The sequence below is a fragment of the Octodon degus genome, unplaced genomic scaffold (genome assembly GCF_000260255.1).
Source record: "Octodon degus isolate 3935 unplaced genomic scaffold, OctDeg1.0 scaffold00014, whole genome shotgun sequence".
NCBI lineage: Eukaryota > Metazoa > Chordata > Mammalia > Rodentia > Octodontidae > Octodon > Octodon degus.
The window spans coordinates 10,743,356-10,764,687 of record NW_004524590.1 but is presented as its reverse complement, the minus strand read 5'-3'; the positions used below and the strand labels follow the sequence as shown (position 1 = coordinate 10,764,687).

Sequence of the window (21,332 nt, the reverse complement as noted above, 5' to 3'; positions counted from 1 at the left end):
GTGCTGGGGGATTGAACCGCGGTCCCTGATGCTTTGCCAAGCTAGTTCCAAGTAGGTGCTTTAGACCACTGAGCCATCTCTCCAGCCCCGCACCTTTACTTTCAATCAGGGTAATTTAATGTGATGGATTAAAGTTTTAAAAATGTCCACTTTGTAGAGTAACTGACACTCCTCCCCAAATTAAACTCAGGGCTTCAAGAATACTAGGCAGGTGCTCTGCCAGCTGAGCTATGTTACCATCCTATCCTTAGTAAAGTACCCTTCTTTCCTTACCATATATTTTAGGTCACATTTTCATCACATATGTAATACCCAGTGCCCACAACTTAAAGGAAGGCTTTATTTTGATTCATGTTTTCAGTTCCTGGTTAGTTGGCTCAAAGACTGAAAAAACATGGTGGAAGGATCTTGTTGAAAAATGCTACTTACAACTTGGTGGTCAACAAACAAGAGAAGCAAAGGTCACACTCCTGTTACCCACCTCTTCTGACCAGGCCCCACCGCTTGGCAACACACTTAGAATAACATCAAAACTCACCAGCGGATAAATCCACACTGAGCACAGCATCCACTTGTTCTTCCCACTTCCAGAAGAAGCCTTACACATGAGATGTGAACTATAACACCTTTTTTTTTTTTTTTTTTTTTCATGGATAAGGCCATCCAGTCAGATTGATTCTCCTAATTTTTTTGTTTTTGTCTTTTTGAGACACGGTTTCACCATGCAGTTCAGATTGGCCTTGAGCTTACTTTGTGGGCTCCTCACATTTTTTGCAATCCTTCTTCCTTAGCCTCCCAAGTGCTGGGATTACAGGAGTGCACCACCATGTTCTGCCTTTTTCTCCTAAATTAACATGGAACAATTCTATTCAAAGTATTATCAGTGTACTTGTTCCAGTCCATTGGTTATGAGGAAGTAAATGTGATACATATTTATTAGAAACTTTTATTAACAATTGAAAGACTTGTTAGATCTTGAAAAAAAAATCAAGAAGACCTATGTTTTCTATATCTTTTAAAGTTTTGTTTTCTATTTACTTTTATTATATTTGGAAAAGTACATTGTCAGTCCAGGTTCCAGTTACCTACTGCCATGTGACGAACCTTCCCTAAATTTAGTGGTTTAACATAAGTTATTTAGTTTATTTTATGAATCTGTAATTTGAGCAGAGCTGGTCAGGGAAGACTTGTCTCTTTGTGCAGAGTCAGCTAAGGTAGCTCAACTAAAGCTGACTCACATAGCTACCAAGGTGGTTCTCTGCAACCTGAAACTTCACCAGGGCTGAGGGAGTAGAGGTCTGGGTTCCTCTGCATATGTGTCTTGCACATCTCAAAATTGGGTGGCTAGCTTCCAAGGATAATTGTCCCTGGCCAAATTTGTGTGAAAGTTGTTTCTTTTATGACTAGCTTCCGAAGTCATTGTCCCATTTCTGCTATGTTGTTATTATTATCTTTTAAAATTAAAAAGAACAATTTTGAGACAGGGTCTTATTATGTAGTTCAGGCTGGCTTTGAACTCAACTGTGTAGCCCTGGCTGGCCTTGAATTTGGAATGATCCTCCTGCCTCAGCCTTCCCAGTGCTGGTATTACAGGTATATGCCACCATGCCTGGCTCATTTCTGCTATATATTTATTTATTTTTTTGTTGTTGTTGTTGTTCCTCGAATGGCTTCAGGGCACTTTTGGCCAGCGGGAGAGTTGTGACGTTCAAACTCCAGCAACCTGAGGCTGAGAGCTTTGTGGAAGCAGCCACTTAAAGGCCTGAGCTAGGGCCATGCCCCCTCTGCTATATATTTAATCACAAAACTCTGCTCAAATTCATAGAGAGTGGACAAAAGCTCTACCTCTTAGTGAAATGGTGTAATTCTGGAAATACCATTGCTGTCAATTTTGGAAAATAAAATCTGCCAACTGTGTATGATAAACTGAAAATGGGAAAAATGGCTAACATGCAGCATACCTTGGGTTCTATTCCCAGCGCTGCCCAAAAATAGGGTGGGGGAGAAAAGATAGCTTGAGCGGCACCACGGGAGTGGTCTTATGTAACATGGGCACTAGATACTAGCTTATCTTCGATATGTTTAGAGGAGACATGTATATCTTTATGTAGTTTACATGGTGTACTGCAGTGGTAGGAAAGGTACCAAAAGGCTGCTAACAGAATTTCCTGGTGCATGAGTGTGTTTTTCAGTGGTTCCATTGCTGGGCTATAAGCTTTAGGATTTAAGTCTTTTCATAGGGTGGTCATTAGTTTCCCTAAAGGGACTTCCAACATTCTGCCTGCACATTTAACTGGCTTCCAGTGCTCTGGAAACCCATTTGGGGAAGGACAGTTGAGGGAAAGGGAGGTCCCGATACAGATGCTTCTGTATAATGAGTATACACCTAAAAAAAAAAAAATTATTTATTTATTTATTTATTTATTTATTTATTTATTTGATACAGGGTCTCACTACACAGCTTGGACACATAGTGATCCTCCTGTCTCGGCCTCCCCAGTGCTGGGATCACAGGCGTGCACCCATGTTTGGTTTTAGTGAACAGCATGGCGCACCTGGGGTTCCAGGCTGGCATGGGATCTGGTCCTAGGGATTGAACCCAGGTCCTTGCTCTTGGCAGGCAGGCACTTGTGTGGCCAGCCTATCTCTCTGGCCCCAACACATACTTTTTGTACTGGGTGCAGAGCTCAGTCCTAAGTGCATAAAAGAATACAAAAGTACACTAGACTTCTGCCTTTAAGGAACTTACTACCTAATAAGGAAATTACATTTGATAGATTTTAATGTTTAAGTAGTATTTTACTTTTTTTTTATTTTCGGGAAGGGTCTATAGGGTGTTCAGGGTCTCACTACTAGATTAGACTCATAGTGATTCACCTGTTTACAGCCTCCCAAAAGCTGGAATTACAGGCAGACATCACCACCACACCCAGTCTCAGTTGTTGTCTCAGCATGCCCCGGGGGGTCCCGCTGAGCTATTTGGCCAGCCCTGTATTTTACTAATATTGAAGATTTGTATATTATTACTAGTAGTAATACTATAAGAAGTAGTATTGTCAAACATTTATGTATCACTTTAAAAATTTCAAATTGTTTTTCAAGTACTTGCTATTGCATTGGCTAGTATATGAGCTCTAGTAGGTCTTCATCACTTAGCATCGTGCCTAGAACAAGGTGGATGCTTAATAAATACTCAGTTAAATAAGTCAGTCTTTGAGGTTTAATAGACTAATTGCAACTTCTGGTGTCTGTCACACTAGATCTTACAGTTTTTAACAGTGTGACATTGAGAGGATTGTATTACCCAATAAGCCTGTTTCTTCATCCATAAAAATAAAATTAGTAACTTTTTATGCACTCATATAAAAATAGGTTGAAAGCATAGCAGATACACTACTCACACAGTGTTTTCCACCTGTGTATTGTAAAGCCCCTTGTATATAAGTGGAAGACATTGCTGATACTGCAGATAGTTAAGAGTTAGGTACTGGAGTTTTAAAAGTAGCATACTGCCCTCTAGGGACAGCACAGTATTGTTGAAATTTTTATTGTTTCATGGAACATAAATTTGTATTTAGAATGAATGTGACATATTAAACAGTATTTAAGTTTGTTTGGTCTTGTATTAATTTTCCCCCACCCCACCCCCTTTTACTACAGTTCAGCTGATACGTTCTTATAAAACTTAGGCCTTCCTTTTTCTCCTATGTTAACTTGAAGACCATATAGTACTGTTCTCTTCTTAATTTTGCTAGGACTTTTGTAAAGAGATACATACTCCTTAAAAGGTCACAGAAGAACTCCCATTTAACATACTTAGAGTAAAAGGTGAGCTCACAAATAATGAGAAGCTAGTACCACAAATTCCAATAAATTAAAACATATAATATGAAACTTATCTCCCCTTCCCATAAGGTGTCATTTAAAAATTATTCTTTTTGTAAGATATAAAATTTACTGTATTAATATTTTTTAAATGTTTGGTTTAGTGGTATCAAGTATACTCATATTCTTATTGAACCATCACCACCATCCATCTCCACAATGCTTTTCATCTCTAAAGACTTTTCTGTACCCCCTGGCATCTCTCCATTCCCCAATCTATTTTGCTGTGATTTTGAATATACTAGATGACCTCACATAAGTGAAAACCCAAGGTATTTGGTGACTGTTATATTTCAATCAGCATAAGATCTCAATGTTTGAGTTATCACATATGTCAGAATTTCCTTTCTGCGGACAAATAACATTCTATTGTTTGGCTATATCTAATTTTGATTATCCATTCAGAACCCTTGTTTCTGTCTTTCGACTGTTGTGAAGGGTACTGCTGTGAATTTGGATGTACAGACATATCTTTGAGACCCAACTTGCAATTTTCAATTGGGCAAATATATATAGATAGATAGATAGATAGATAGATAGATAGAGATATATCTATATATAGATATATCTATGACAAATGGCCTGATCTTCTAATGCTATTTATTTATTTATTTATTTATTTTGTGTGTGTGTGTGTGTGTGTGTGGCCAGCTCAGCCCACCAGGGGGCGGGGCTGGCTGGCATGTGGTGCTGGGGGATTGAACCGTGGTCCCTGTGCTTTAAGCTTAGCTTGTTCTAAGTGGGTGCTTTAGACCACTGAGCCATCTCACCAGCCCCTCTAATGCTATTTTTAATTTTCGAGAAACTGCCATACTGTTTTCCATAGTGGTTGTATTCTTTACACTCCTGCCAACAGTGTATTTCCACTTTCTGCTCTTAAAATTTTTTAATCATTCATTCATTCATTCAAATTACTATAACTTCTTTAAATGATTGAAAAACCTGATTAAAACTCTTTGGAAATAAGTGTCTAAGTAGTGACAGATACTTTTGTTGTAAAGCTGGCGGTGTAAAAGGAATGTATTGTATGTGGTAATTTGAAAGTTATACTTGAAGTAGGGAGAATTACCTCTGCATTTGGCAAATTTGAAATAATCAAATTCATCAGAGTTTCACCTTTTGAGACAATTTGCCTGATACAGGCACTTCTGTCATTCATGGGCAGAATCTCACTGCCCATGAAACTGAAAGAGTGCAATGGAATTCATAATCTGAAACATTGGCTCAAGAGACACCGGAACAGATAAAGTGACAGTGGACCAATCAGGAGTTGATCATGCTTTTAATGTAATTGATATTTGCCAGTCAAGGGAAATAGTACCTGGAAAACTTTTTAGACCATTCCATAATAGTCTAGTTCTCAAAATAAAAGTGTACACTTCAGCCACTTTGAAAGTACTTGATACAGTTTTCTTAAGTTACTGTGTTAGTTGATACGTTGTGTCAACTTGACTGAATCAGCTCCCTCAGCTCTCAGCATGGGGGCCTAGCCCTGCAGGTGGGCAGGGCCCAGGAATTGAGAAAGGCAGGAAGCTGCCCTGCCTAGTTTCCTGCCACCCCACCCCACTTCTGTGGAGAAGTCTGTCTTTGGAGGAGCTTGATCTCGGGAGCCATGCCACTTTGGAGGAGCTCCGGATCTTCACTGTGAAGTGCTGGTCTTCCGCAGTCAGCACAGAAGGAAGAGAGAGGCTTGATGGACGCCGCTGCAGTTGCTGCTGCTCCTCTGCTCTTCATTGTTTTCTGCCTTATGAACTGCTGTTGTTTGCCTTGGAGCTAGCAGAATATGGACTGAACCCTCCAGTAACTGTGAGCTAAATAAACCTTTCCTTCCTTCATTTTGAGTGTCAGGTATTTGTCCCAACGACGAGTAAAAAGTAACTAAGACAGAATTTGGTACCAGGAGTGGGGTCATTGCTATGGCTATACCTGACAATGTGGATTACAGGCTTTTGGGACTGGCTTATGGGAAGAGATAGGAAAGGTTCAGAGATGTCGCCTACAAGCGAAGCGCTGGAACAGCTTTGGCTGTTCTGTATGGGAGATTCTGGTCAGGGCTCAGAGAAGACCAGAAGGTTGATAGAAAGCCGGCCTGTAAAGACCAGGCTGGGAGGTTTCTGCTGGGAAGAAGGACTGCATTGGTTGTTGGACTCCAGATCATTTGTGTTTTGACTTGGCAGAAAAGTGGTCTGCATTTTGCTCGTGTCCAGAGACTTTGCCTGAGACTGACTTTAAGCATGGCAAACTGATCAATCTTGAAAAAGAAATTTCAAAGCAGCCAAATAATGGGGCAGTGGCATGGTTGCTGTTGGGGGCTTTTCTCCAGATTTATGTTAAGAATAAAGAGCAAAAAGCCCAACAGGATGATTTAAAATGTTGTGAGTTTGGCCAAAAAAGAAGCACCAGGAAGGCTGTGGACTGTGAAGACAAAGGTGAGAGGATCTCCATTGCTGAAAAGGAATAAGAGATTAAAAAAGCTGTCCTGAGGGCATCACAGGAGGTGACAGGTTCTTGCCGTTTGCAGCCTCAGAATGGCAAGGGTGAGGGACTTTGCTTTGAGGAGAAAACTGCAGAGCCCCGTGTTCCAGAATGGAGGCAGCAGCCACACCAGGTTCCAGAATGGAGGTGGCGGCCACATTAGATTGCAGAATGGCGCTGACATAGAGAATTTGTTTCTCAGAATCAGAATGCTCAGCAATCCAGGCACTTGACCTGTATAGCCAAGAGAGAGGAAACCCTGGCTACTGCTCCAGCTGGCAGCAGCCCTTGGCATCATCCACGTGGCTTTGGTTGTAGGCGCATGCAGAATGCAGGTGTTCTGAGGTTCAGAAGGCTTCCACCCAGTTTTCAGAAGAAGGCCTGGGAAGCCAGGCAGTGTGCCCCTGAGAGGGCAGTGTGTGAAGCTGTGAGTGAGAAGCCTACTCAGTGGAGACCTCAGAAGTTTAAAAAAGCCAGAAATGTGGATGGTCTAAGAAAAGCTGCAAAAAGGGAGCAAAGCAGGCCTGAGAAAAAAGCCATAGGTGCTACCCACAGAAGTGCCTTAGGGTTGGAGCCACGTAGGGCTTTTGGAGCTCACAGCTCATTACAGGGTGCTCTGAATGGTCCTCAGGGTACTGCAGGACTTCACATTTGTTCTTTTGAACTTTGGACTTGTTTTGGTTCCAGGTGTTCGTATCCCACTGTGTATCTCTTTTGGGATGACAAGGCTTATCTTGTGCCTGTAAATGTTAGAAGTGTTTAACTTTTCATTTGTAGAGGGGGCTCACAGCTAAGAGTTTGCCTTAGGTCTTGGAGGCTTGGGACTTGGACTTTTCAGTGTTGCTGAAATTGGTAGGACTTTGGCAACTCTTAGAGGTGGACTAAAATGTCTTTTGCATAAATGGCTGTGCAAGAGTCTTTGGAGGGCCAGGGGTAGCATGTCATGGTTCTAATGTAATGCAATGTTCAATTTGTAAAATGTTTAAGCATGTCTGTGTACCTGGAAATTGGCTTTAAAAAAGTGTATGTCTAGTTGCCAAGTTGACAAGGGGTGGATTGTGTTAGGTGATACATTGTGTCAACTTGGCTGAATCAGCTCTGGCAGCTCTCAGCATGGGGGCCTCAACCCGCAGGTGGGCAGGGCCCAGGAATTGAGAAAGGCAGGAAGCTGCCCTGCCTAGTTTCCTGCCGCCCCACCTCGCTTCTGTGGAGAAGTCTCAGTCTTTGGAGGAGCTTGATCTCGGCAGCCACGCCACTTTAGAGGAACTCCGGATCTTCACTGTGCAGCACCCAGAAGGAAGAGAGAGGCTTGATGGACGCTGCTGCAGTTGCTGCTCCTCCTCTGCTCTTCATTGTGTTCTGCCTTATGAACTGCTGTTGTTTGCCTTGGAGCTAGCAAAATATGGACTGAACCCTCCAGTAACTGTGAGCTAAATAAACCTTTCCTTCCTTCATTTTGAGTGTCAGGTATTTGTCCCAACGACGAGTAAAAAGTAACTAAGACAGTTACACATAGAAGATATATTAGAAAAAAGAAAATTGGTTCAGGAGTGGTACATGCCTGTAATTCTAGCACTTAGGATACTGAGGCAGGAGGAAAGAAAGAGAAAGAGAAAAAAGAGAAAGAGAGGAGTCAATTGGCATTATCTTGGAGAAGAGATAGTTCCTTATTACAAGAAATGTGCGTAATTGTTTCATTTTTCTTTTGTTTCAAAAAGCCTTTTTTCTCTTACATCTTAAGTCTGGAGGTTGTAATCACTCTTCTTAACATCTCTGCCTCATTTATTCTAGGATATTTTAATTGTGTATACATGGGAGATTGGTAGCCACGGTCCCCCCCACCTCCCAGGATCCCAGAGGACAACAAAAATTTATATAAAGGGATGTAGTTCCTTACATAAAGAGATGTAATATTTGCATATAACTTGTACATATCCCCTTCTGTCTGATTTTTTACTTTAAATCATCTTTAGATTACTTAACCTGCGACAATGTAAATTATGGAAATAATTGTAGAACTGTAATTTGGAGGCAGTAATAAGAAAAAATTACTATAATTTTTGGGGAATGTGCATGTTCAGTACAGTTTTCTTTTCTGACTGTTTGACTCATGGTTGGCTGAATCCATGGTTGTAGAACCCACACATATTGATGGCTGACAGTTTATTTTAGGTTCTATCAGAGATCCAGTTTTTCTGTATCTTTCCAACTATCACTGTTTTATTTTGGTTATTCAAAATAGAGTGATATCTCATTCTGGTCTTTTTTTCCTTGTCTGTCTGTCTGTCTGTCTGTCTGTCTCTGTCTGTCTGTCCTTTTTGAAACAGGGTCTTGCTATATATCTCAGGCTGGCCTTGAGCTCACTTTGTAGCCCAGGCCAGTCTCAAAGTCACATAGATCCTTCTGCCTCAGTCTCCCAAATGCTGGGATTACAGGCATGCACCACCATGCTTGGCTTCATTCTGATCTTAATTTGCATTTTCTAATGGCTGATGATATTCAGCATCTTTTTATGTGCTTAATTGCCATATGACTATCCTGTTTGAGTTGTTAATTCACTTTCTAATTAGATTTTTTGATTGCTATTGATATTTTACTGTTGAGTTTTTTTTTTGCTCCGAATGCCCTCAGGGGTGGTTTGGCAGGCTGGAGTGTTGTGGGGATCGAACTACAGCATCCTGAGGCTGACAGCTTTGTGGAAGCAGCCACTTAAACAACTGAGCTAAGGCCAGGCCCCTACTGTTGAGTTTTGAGAGTTCATTATATATTACAGGTACTAGGCTTTTCTCAGATAAATGATTTATAAATTTTTTTTTCAGCCTTTAGCTTGTGTTTTTAGTTATCTTTTACACATCAGAAGTTTTAAATTTTAGTGAAATACTCATCAAATTTTTCTTTATGAATTACACTTCACTAAACCTAGGTCCTAAAGATTTTATGTTTTCTTCCAAAGGTTTTGCAGTTTTTGTTTTTACACTTAAATTTGATCCAGTGGGTAATATTTTGTATGAAGTGAGGTGTAGTTTGAGGTCATTTGTTTGTGTGAATTTGTTAGAATTACCATCTTGAATTTATTTTACTTTTCTGTGTTTCTCTTCTGTCACTTTTTTTTGAAAATTATATATTGTGGTTTTATTAGCATTGTTTCTTTTTTAATATTTTATTGAGAAGGAAATAGTTTGAGAAAGTTTCAAAACAGGTTAGTAGGACAGTTACAGTAATTAATACATTGCTTATTGTTGTCTCTGTAGTATTCATAGTACAAGATGCAGATATGATATCTTGTCTAAACACTATTAGTACAAATCTTCTCTTTGAACTAAGAGAAAGTAGCTGAATATCTATCCTATTTTGTATATACAGATACATATATATATTTTTTTCCACTACAAAATGGTCCATTTATATTCCCTTTTTTTGTTTACCTTTGTCAGAGATGGGTATTCCTTTGCCATTCAAATATTGTAGGTGCGTGAATTCAGCAAAGTAATCCAATATAGTCCAGTAGTCCATAGTAGTAGTGGGTTATCTGCAGGATTGGCAATATCAGAAGTTGTTGACTTGGGCCTTTTACAGCTCAGCATATTAATATGGCTTTACTTTTTATACCTCATTTTTATACTTTTTTGCTGGATGGTTAAGAGTAAGATAAACCAAGACCTATATAACAAAAAATATAACTTTTATCTGACAAGGTCAGTGAAATCCCCTCAGGATTTACCCTGAAACCCTATACAGCAGTTTGTAGATCTTTTGTCAGCGTCAGCCATATGGATGAGTCATGGCCATTGCTTGACCAGTTTGCTCTCTCTGAAAGCCTGAGAGAATGTTTTATCACCAGGTGACTCTCCTTAGGCACACTCTACATCATCGATCACTTTCCTCTGTAGCCCTATAATCTCCTTGATCAGAAAATTTGGGACACCACTAAGTTACAGAATGTTACAGTACAGGTTCTCTTATGTACTGAGTCCTCACTGACCTTGACGGGCTAGGGCCAAAATATTGGCTATCCTTGTAGCCCTTTTTCTCTAATTTTTTGATCTGCAAACTTAAGTTGTTAACCCTCCGGAAGAGAAGCTTAATGATATTATTACCCTATAAGACAGTTGAGCTTAACATGACTATTTGTCTGAATATCAAACACCTTAGACATAACATGGAGCAGGTATTTTTTCATCAATTGTTGATATGCTAAACTTTAAATCCCTACAGAATGTGAAGAAAAAATAATAGTAAAAAAATATAAGTAAACAATTACAAATTTTTACACAGAAATTTAGAAATCTAACCATATACAACATTGTAGTAGGACAGTCCTATGACATTTTTTTCTTGTTTTCATTTATTACTTTAAAAAAAAAAACAAAACATTTACTTGAGAGAAAGAGAGTATAGCAGTAATTGATATGACGTTAGAAGCAGTACGCTTTTAGAAGACCGGAATGACAGGCATTCCAAGCATGGCCCTAGTATTACACATTGCTGTCCTCAGTGCAGTTGCTCAGTTCATAGGTATCAGCATATATAGTTAGTCAGGGTGAGTATCCTACCAATTAACTGCTAGTTTCAAAAACCTGATGGAGATTCTCAGGATCATTGCCATAACCATCTTGTGTATATAAATGTATGATTTGCCCCGTCAGGTTTCCTAGCTTTTCTGTTTGCTCTCGCTTCGTTGTTTAATCCTTAAATTCTTGCTTTCCATTTAGTTGTGTTATACCTTTCAATTTTGATTTCTTTTCAGTTCTTACATTAGGGAGATAGTTTGATATTTATACATGTGGGTCTGGTTTATTTCACTTATATCTTCAAGTGGCATCCACTTATATATGAAGGCTTCAAGTTTATCATTCTTTATAGCTGAGTAATACTCCATTTTATGAAAACAGTACATCTTTTCATCCATTCCTCAGGTGATGAACATTTTGGTCTCTTTCAAGATTTGGTTATCACAAATTGTGCTGCTATAAACACAGGTGCACATATATCACTATAGTATGATGTTTTCAGTTCTTTTGAGAAAATTCCCAGTAGGGTGATAGCTGGATTGAATGGGATTTTCAGTCATAGTTTTTTAAGGAGTCTCCACACTGATTTCCATAATGGTTGCACCAGTCTACATTCCCACCAGCCGTGAAAAAGGGTTCTTTTTTTTTTCCCACAGCCTCTCCAACACTTGTTGTTGTTTGATTTCTTTAAGATAGCCATTCTTTCTGTGGTGAGATGGTATCTCTCAAGTTTTAATTTGCATTTCATGCGTGACTAGTGATGTGGTCTTCTTGATTGCTGTTTATATAGTAAGTTATAACATCTTGGAGTGCATTCCTATTTTGTTCTTGTTTGAAGTGGGAGTACTGTTCGCATACTTTTATTTTTCTCAAAATTGTTTTTACTATTCCATATCAATTTTATATACTTTTTACAAAAACTGTCAGGATTTTGATAGCAATTAGATTAAACCATCTATCAGTTTGGAGACTGTTGAAATCTTTACTATATTGAGTCTTTCAACATGGCTACTGCAGTTTATTTATTTAGATCTTCTTTGATGTTTTCATCAACATATTTGACAGTTTTTAGTATAGAAGTACATTGTGTGTTAAGTTTACACTTAAGTTTTCATCTTTTGCCTTGGAGTTGCAGTGGGATTATATTTTAAACTTAACTCCATATACTCATTCATAATGTATACAAATAAGACTGAATTTTGTATTTTGATGTATCCCACAACCTTGTTAAACTCACTTATTTGTTCAAGAAGTGTTCTGTAGATTGCTTGGGATTTTTCTATGTAGATATGTCATATGCATATACTAAAATAATAGAATAGTTTTGTGTTTTTCTGCATCCCCCTTCCCTTCACAACAGTGCGTTGATTGGAACTCCAAGCATTATGTTAGGTGGGGAGAGTAGACATCCTTTCTTGCTTTCTTCCTGATTTGGGGGAAAGGCATCCAGGCTTTAACCATTAAAAGTATCTGTAGATGCCCCTTTCTCTTTGGTACACATGCTGTCTTCATGTTTAGAAAAGTCCCTTTTATTTCTGGATTTTGAGGTTTTGTTTTTTGGGGAGGGCACTCAGGATGCCTTCAGTGCAGGTCTGGTTTGACTTGAGGATGAGGGGATCGAACCACAGCATCCTGAGCCTGACTGCTTTGTTTCAGCAGGCACTCCAACACCTGAGTTAATGGGCAGGCCCCTTAGATTTTGAGGATTTTTATCTCAGCTGGTAGGTTTTGTCACATGTAAAATTTTCTGCCTCTTGATTTTAGAAGTCATGAGGATTTTCTTTCTTTTTTTGTTACTATTTTGTTTTAAATTTATGTATTTGCTACAGGGTCTTACTGCACAGTCCGGGCTGGTAGTGATTCTCCTGTTTTCAGCCTCCCCAGCACTGGGATTTATAGGCATGTGCCACCATGCCTGATCGTGGTGGCTGGCTGTGTGTGCCTGTGGGCAGGGCTGGCATGGCATGTGGTGCCAAGGATTGAACCCATCCCTGCTCTTGCCTAAGCAAACACTTAGTGCACTGAGCTATCTTGCCTGCCCTTCTGTTACTATTTTGGATAACTCTGATCAGTTGTTGAATTACAGGAGGAAACTTGCTGCAACTTGGGAATAAAACTAATGAGGTCATTTTATGCATTTCTTTTATGTTTTGCTGAATTCTAGTTCCTTATATTTCATTAAGGATTTTTTGTGTCCCTATTCATGAGGGATATTGTACTGTAGTTTTCTGTTTTTGTGACTGCTTTCCATCAAGAGGATGTTGAACCCATAAAATCAGTTGAAAATTGTGTTCTTTTATTTTCTGCAACATTACACTGTAAGTGGCATTAATGTTTTCTTTAAACTTTTGGTAGAATTCTCTAGGTTTACCATCTGAATCTGAAGATTCTGTTAGAGGAGTTTAAAAATTATGAATTCAAATTTTAAAATAATTATAGGGCTATTTAAATTATTATTTGTTTTGGTTTTTATTTTTTTGGTGACACTGGGGATCAAACTCAGGACCTTGCACCTGCCAGGCAGGTGCTTATGCTGCTAAGCCATATCCCCAACCCCTGAAATTATTTTTTGTATTGATTGTATTCTAGTATTTTGACCTTTTTGAAGCATTGGTCCATTTTGTGTGTCAAATTATTGAACTTATATGTATAAGTTGTTTGTAATATTTTTATGCCTGCCAGTTGAGTGTTGTCTTCTGATTCATTCTCTCTCTCTCTCTTTTTTTTTTGTGGCACTATGTATCGAACTCAGGACTTTGTGCTTGCCAGGCAAGCACTTATCTGATCCATCCATCCTTCCTTCCTTTTTTTCTTTCTTTTTTTTTTTTTTTTAGTACAGGGTCTACAGGGTTTCACTACACAGATCAGACTCATAGTGATCCTACTGTTTTCAGCCTCCCAAGTGCTGGGATTACAGTTGCTCCACCACGTCCAGTCTCAATCGCCCTCTCAGTGCACTGTGGGGACAGGGCTGGCATAGCAGGCCAGTAGAACCCTGGTCCCTACACCTGTCTAAGCAGATGCTTTACTCCCCTGAGCTATCTGGCCAGCTGATCTATTCTTTTTTTTTTTTTAAATTTTATTTATTTATTTATTTATTTATTTATTTATTTATTTGTGTGTGGCCAGCTCAGCCCACCAGGGGGCAGGGCTGGCTGGCATGTGGTGCTGGGGGATTGAACCGCGGTCCCTGTGCTTTGGCTGAGCTTGTTCTGAGTAGCTGCTTTAGACCACTGAGCCATCTCACCAGCCCCTGATCTATTCTTAATGTTGGTAATTTGTGTTTTCTTTCTTTGCTAATTGTGATAGAAGCTTATCATATTATTGTTCTTTCAGACAACTAGCTTTTTGCCCCTTATTGATTTTCTTTTGGGGGATGATGTAGTATCTTTAATTTTATTGATTTTTCTTTGTAATTTGCTTGCTTCTGTTTGCTGTATCTTTAGTTGGCTCTGTCTGGGTTAAGGAGGGCATTGGGTTATTGGCTTGCAACATTTTCTGTTTTCTGCTGTGTATATGTAGTGGTAGAAATTTCCCTCTCACCACTGCTTTAACTGTGTTGTAAAAATGCTGACATATTGTATCTTACTTTTTGTTTAATTCAGTATGTCTTTTGGTTTTTCTTCCCCTGGGTTACATAGAAGCATGTTACTTAGTTTTTGCTTGTTTAGGGATTTTCCTGTTAGCGTTTTTTTGTTGATTTCTAGTGGTTTTCTTTTCCTTTTTTTTTTTTCTTTCCTAGTTTATTTCTGTTGTTCTTGGAGAAAATTCACACAATTTCAGATTCTTAAATATGTTTAGATTTGTTTTGTGCCGCACGATATAGTCTGTGTCAGTAACTGTTCAGTAAGCATTTAAAAATAATGTGTTCTGCTGTCATTGATAACATGTTCTATAAATATTTATTAGATCTCATTGATATAATTATTATATTTTGCTGTATTCTTGCTAATGGTTTTTAAGATGCTTCATTTATTGAGGAGTCTTGTGTTTTCTTACCATGGTTGTACTAGCATTTACCTGTCTTTACTTCAGTTCTACAGTTTTTGCTGCATGTATTTTAAGAGCTCTGTTGATTGATTTGTGTATTCATACTTCTTTCATGTTTGTAGATTGACTGTTTCGTCATTGTATGGTGTCCTCCCTCCCTATTCCTGCTCATTTTCTTTGATGCAAAGTCTTCTTTATTGATGTTAATACAGTTACTCCTCTTTCTTTTGTTCCTGTGATATAACTTTTTCTGTCCTACTTTCAACTTGACTCTATTACATTTGAGGAATTGCTTGCTTGCTGGTTTGTTCCACACCTGATGAAGGATTGCTTTTAAACTTTTGTAATGTTTTACTTTTTTTTTTCCCAAGCCAAACTGTATCCAGCTTTATTAAAGATACTTTTCATAAACAGTCCTGGTATTTCAGGCAGGACATGGGCATACAATCTTTAACAGTATATGACAACTTTCAAACTCCCTTCTTGGATGGACTACCAAAAATCAGAAAGCCACTATAAAATCCAATGAAGTCTTCATTTGAGGCTCTGAAGTAGGAAAAGTTTAGAGTGAGTGTTGACATTTCACATTTAGCATGTTGTTTAACAACTTTTCACAAGCTGACCCTGACTTTCAGGAAATGAAAATGGCAGAATTACCAATCTGAAGATCCACAATCTAGAAAAAAGAAATCAATTGTTCTTGTGGGACACCACCTCAACATTACTGGCAAGTCCAGATTGCCTGACGCACTGGTAACATCACTTTCGGGAATTAGATCCCAATAGGTCTCTGGGCTTAAGGGAGTTAAGCCTATGCTGATGGCAGAGGAAAGGAGGACATAAAATGAACTGGGAGCTGTCCCATACCACGAGGCATTTATGCCAAGGTGGCTACATGTGTCAACATCAGGGAATTCCTCCTCCTGGGAGCCAAGAGGAAATCTCTCAAAACCAGCAGGGAAAAGCACCTTCCCCACATCGATCCAGCTTTCAAGACTTTGTACTACTGACATATGCTCCTTCCCGGCAAAACAACAATGAAGTGTTCTGTGTGCTAACAACATAGCTTAAAAAAAAAAGTAAAACAAAATTCTGCATTTTTATAAAACTTGATAAAAAATAGTATTTCAAACTGTACAGTCACCAGAAGTACACAGTTATCAAAAATGCACACCCTTCACTTGGCATCTCCAGCACCTTCAGCTTTCTGTGCCTGGTCTGTTTTGGCATCTGCATTTTCTCCAGCCATCCTTGCTGGCATCAGCTTTTCCCTTTTTCCCTTTGGGCACCTTCTCTCCCTTCTCTGCAGGGGTCTTTTTAGGCTTGGGCTCTGGCTTTGGAGGAGCTGGTTTAGCAGACAACCTTGCAGATCTTCTCTGTGGTTCATCCTTCACCTTGGCTTTATCACCTTTAGCATCCCCTTCAACCTTTCTCTTGGGCATGGGGGCGATGGTGGCAGGTCACAGGCGCTAGACACGAGATGCAGTGGCACACAGCTTTGGGTGGCCTGGGGATCGTCCTCGCTTCTTCTTCACACTGCTCTTGTAATGTTTTACTTTAAATGTTTATTGACATGACGTTATGAAAGATCAACTCCAACTATGAATATCATCCATTTGAAATGCTATTTTTATTACTATTTTATTCTGTATTCATTTGTCTGCTTACCACTTACATTCAGAAACTCCAAATTTTTGTGCTTCTTCCTTGTTTTGTTTCTTTTATATATTGTCTTTAAAGGAGAAGTTTTATGGACTTTAAATTTTGAATGCCTGAAAATGCTTTTGGCTATTTTTCTCCAACATGAATGAATGAACGAATTTTCATAGTATAATAAAGTCTGTGTCTCAAATATTTTTGATAGTTTTTGTTTGTTTTGTTTTGTTTTGTTTTGTTTTGTTTTGTTTTGTTTAATTAACCAGGAACCTGATTTAGGAGCTTGAGCTTGCCAGGCAGCTCTTATGCCACTGAGCTATAATCCCCAGACCTCAGATCTTTGAAGTTACAGCCTTATTGTCTTTTAACATCTGGTAGTGATATCAGTCTAATTTTTAGACAGTTTACCCTCATCTCAGGTTAAAATTTGAGAAGCAAAGGTTGTTATCTTTTAAGTTTTCTATCTTTTATTAAGAATAAGAATATTATTACAATTAGGTTGAGTTTAATAATTAAAATGAAAGGTTTTTTTTTTTAAGGAAGTTTGCTATGGTTCCTCAGAAGCTTGTTTGTGAAAAAAAAGAATGGCCTGCCATAACTGATGTCTCCTGTTGCTTTTCTAGGTTTTAAATACTTGCATTGCGGAATAACAGCCAATTTCCTGAGTGGGAAGATTGCTATTTTGGCTATATTTAAGTTTATAAATTTTGAATTAGAATTTGACGTTCTAAGGGCCAGTCTGATATCTCAGCTGATTAAAGTTTCTGTTTAGGCAAAGCATGCTAGCCCCCCTGGGGCATGCTGAGATGGCAATTGAGACTGAGTGTGGTGGCACAAACTGTAATCCCAGCACTTGGGATGCTGAAAACAAGAGAATCACTCTTCAGTCCTATCTACATAGTGAGACCCTGTAGACCCTATCCTAAATACAGAAAGGGAAAAAAAAAAAAAAAAAAAAAAAAAGAATTTAACTTTCTGAAAAAATTGTGTGTTAAGTCTTTTGAATGGAGCAGTTCAAAATAAAGCTCTTTTGTCAAGGCAGTTTGTAATTTTAGACAATGAACTGTGTATCTGTTTTATTCTTACAATTCTTAACCTGATGTTTCAAAATTCCAAACTGTTCTTTGCCTAAATAATAACTTTAATTAAAAACATATAATAAATTGTTTTCAAACTACATTGTATCTCTTACTACCCATTTATTTAGTGAAAAAAATTTTTTTTTAAACTTAGATTTTGTGTGGACAGTAATGACCTCACGTTTCCGATTGCCTGCTGGCAGAACCTACAATGTCCGAGCATCAGAGTTGGCCAGAGACAGACAGCATACAGAGGTGGTTTGCAACATTCTTCTTCTGGATAACACTGTCCAAGCTTTCAAAGTTAATGTAAGTAGTTTATTTCTTCCTCCGTATCTCATTGTCATCGTCATCATATCATCTCTGGTTATTAGTCTAATTTGTATTTTAAAACTAGGACCAATAAATTATGACTAGAGATGTCTTAAAGTCTTTGATACAGATTTGTATTAGATACTTGTGTCACTGGCTACTGACAGAGGAAACCAAATGACAGTATAAATTTACTGGGGAAAGCTCTAATTGGAAAGTAAGAGAAAAGATAGGGAAAGGACTTCAGCTTGAGTAGTAGCTGGAAGGAGCAGACACTGAGGATGAGAATGGTAACCAAATTTAAGGATGAGCTGAGGTGGCTGCAGGTCTGGTCACTCATTATTTGGTTTCCTATCTCAGACTGAATCCTCGTGACTAGAGGGAAAATTCTTTTTTATGAGAGGAATCTTGATGATTAGAGGGGCAATCTTCCCTGTAAATCTTATTATCCTGATGTCTTTAGTCTTGAAGGGTAGTGAATTTAGGCCTAATGATTTTAGGCAGACACTCCCGAAATGATTGATGTGTAAATGTGAAGCTGAGAAGGATTTGACTCAGTTTAACATAATGAAGGCCAAGTGTTGTTTTGTTTTTAGTTACTTATTTTAACCTATCAGCCTAAATGAAGAGTTACAGTTTTTATTTTTATTTATTTTTTTGGTATTTAGTACAGGGTCTACAGGGTCTCACTGTGTATATCAGACTTGTAGTGATCCTCCTGTGTTCAGCCTCCCAAGCGCTGGGATTACAGGTGCGTGCCACCACCAGTTTCAGTCACTGTCTCAGTGCACCCCAGGGGTTGGGCCGGCCCAGCAGGTGGGGGATGGAACCCCAGCCACTGCACCCTTCCTAAGCAGGCGCTTTAGTCCACTGAGCTATCTGGCTGGCCTGAAGATTTATAGTTTTTAGCAAAAACTACATTTTAAGTCTTTGACTGCTTCAGAAGAAAATAGAAATCATGCTTTTGATGGATAAGAAGTTAAGAACACAGGAGTTTGTCCTTTGTCCTCTCTGGCTATGTCGTAACTATGCCACATGTTTTATTCAATGTTTTAAAAAATGTTGTGTATTTAGACAATGTTAACAAACCAACAGTGCATCATGATCAGTAGAGCAGGTAAACAGTCATATGGGTGTTTTTTATAATCGTTGCTTCAGGTTACTTGAAAGGAATTTGTTCTCCTAAGTAATTTATGCATTTCCATTTTAGTCTTCTATCTGTAAAAACTTGCTACACAAGGATAAATGAAAAAAAAAAACAACAAGGATAAATGACACTACTGATAAAGTATTGTCTGAAATATTTGTTCAGCAGATATTGTACATTCTGTTTGTGTCTGGCTTCCTTTGCTCCTTGCATGGCATGTAAATTGTAGGTTTCTTTTTTTTTTTTGTATGAATATAGCTGTCTCAGTTACTGTTCTTGTTGCTAGGACAAATACCCAACACCCAAAATGAAAGAAGGAAAGGTTTATTTAGCTCACAGCTACTGGAGGGTTCAGTCCATACTCTATCACAGACTCAAACACAAGCTCCAGAAGCCAAGCCGCTCCGTGACTGCATGAGGCTTTGGGGGGCACCAATACACAAGCCATAACAATAGCTTATACAGTAACTTAATTTTTGCTTATTTGTTCAGCCACTATTGGTATATGTCTAGGTTGTTTTGACTTTCAGCACTTACAGTGTTGCTGTGAATATGCGCATGGATGTATTCCCCCCATTTTTAACATTTGAAACCTATTGAAAGAGTAAAAGAATAGTATAATGACTACTCACATATACTTTACTCAGATTGGCCTAGTATTAACTTTTTTACATTTTTTTAATCTTATTTTCTATATGGTTCTATATGATTTTTTCCCACGAACTTTCTGGAAGTAGTACATTTTACTTATGATACTTTAAGCATTCTAAAAATCCCCTAAATTAGTACATTAACATTGCCACATCCCTAAGTTTAACATTATGAAAAGAACAGCATCTAAATCATATGTTTTGTACCATAACTGAGGTGTTTCTATACCAGAATCTTTAAGTAATATAAAACACTTTTATTTTGTCTGTCAGTTGCCTTTTTTAGCCCCTCCCAGTTCTAGCAATTGAATCCAGGGCCTTCACACTGATTTATATCCACAGCCTCTTTTTTATTTTTGATTGAAACTATACCGCTCACTGAGCTTGAATTTACATTCCATATACTTCAGCCTTTGAGAGTACTGGGGTTTCAGGCATGTGCTATTGTGCTGTGTTTATTTACCATGTGTTTTTTTTTTAATTTTTTTTAATTTTATTTTTATTTATGTGTGTGTGTGTGGCCAGCTCAGCCCACCAGGGGCAGGGCTGGCTGGCATGTGGTGCTGGGGGATTGAACCGTGGTCCCTGTGCTTTGCTAAGCTTGTTCTAAGTAGGTGCTTTAGACCAGAGCCATCTCAGTGGTCTATTTACCCTATTTACCATATCTTAAATGTAACCTTTTTGGTACATTATGATATAGCAGGATCAGTAATTTATCCTTTTTATCTCAAATTCCAAGCCATTTTATATTGGAAAAGGGGCTGCAGAGTAAAGAAAGTTACATTAGTAAAATACCTTTGTGGAAGGGCCAGCCAGATAGCTCAGCAGATTTAAGCTGCCTACTTAGGCAGATGCAGGGGCTGGAGTCAGGTTCAATACCTGGCTTGCTGTGCTGGTCCCACCCCTGGGGCGCACTGAGATGGTGTTTAAGACTGGGTGTGGTGGTGAGTACCAGTAATCCCAGTACTTGGGAGGCTGAAAAACAGGAGGATCACTACAAGTCAGAACTGTGTAGTGAGACCCTGTAGACTCTATACTAAACACATAAAAGAAATAATATGAAATGAAGATTATGCTTCAAAAATCTGATGAATAGAAACTCTTGTATTAGATAACTGATGTAAAATGAGCCTTTTTTCCTCATTTGACTCATTAGAATTAGTTTTGGAGGTATAACTCTTTGTTTTATGTTAATATTAGTTAATAATTTAGGTTTGTCTGGGCTGGCCAGATAGCTCAGCGGATTAAACCACCAGTTTAGGCAGAGCACAGTAGCCAGGGTTCAATTCCTGGCGATGTGCTGGCCACGTCCGCAGGGTGCGCTGAGACAGTGATTGAGACTGGGTATGGTGGTGTGTGCCTGTAATCCTAGTGCTTAGGAGGCTGAAAACAGGAGAATCACTACAAGTCTGATCTATGTAGTGAGACCCTGTATACCTTGTAGACCCTGTACTAAATACATTAAAAAATAATAATTTTGATTTGTCTCAGTTTACAGTTATTTGATAACCATAATGGAAATCAGTATGGAGATTCCTCAGAAGACTAAAACTAGAAGTTTCGTTTGACCCAGCTATTTTCCATCTAGGCATCTCCCTGACAAGAGTTAAGAGCATCATACCACAGA

At 38.6% G+C, this 21,332-nt stretch overlaps 1 protein-coding gene and 1 pseudogene across 8 annotated transcripts in view; one reads left to right on the top strand and one right to left on the bottom strand.

Annotated features, from left to right (window-relative positions):
* The window catches only part of Ptpn4 (protein tyrosine phosphatase, non-receptor type 4), a 221,200-nt gene that overhangs the window by 47,441 nt on the left and 152,427 nt on the right, over nucleotides 1-21,332 (top strand). For 7 of the 8 annotated variants that reach the window (XM_004626351.1, XM_023709705.1, XM_023709700.1 and 4 more), the window contains one exon: nucleotides 17,751-17,905. In XM_004626351.1, the coding sequence (XP_004626408.1) occupies nucleotides 17,768-17,905 (138 nt within the window). In that variant the 5' untranslated portion in view covers nucleotides 17,751-17,767. Of the gene's footprint in view, nucleotides 1-3,753; nucleotides 3,829-17,750; nucleotides 17,906-21,332 lie in introns of those variants that run through there. The other variant, XM_023709702.1, reaches the window with a different exon arrangement.
* On the bottom strand, nucleotides 16,024-16,341 carry LOC101579898 (annotated as a pseudogene).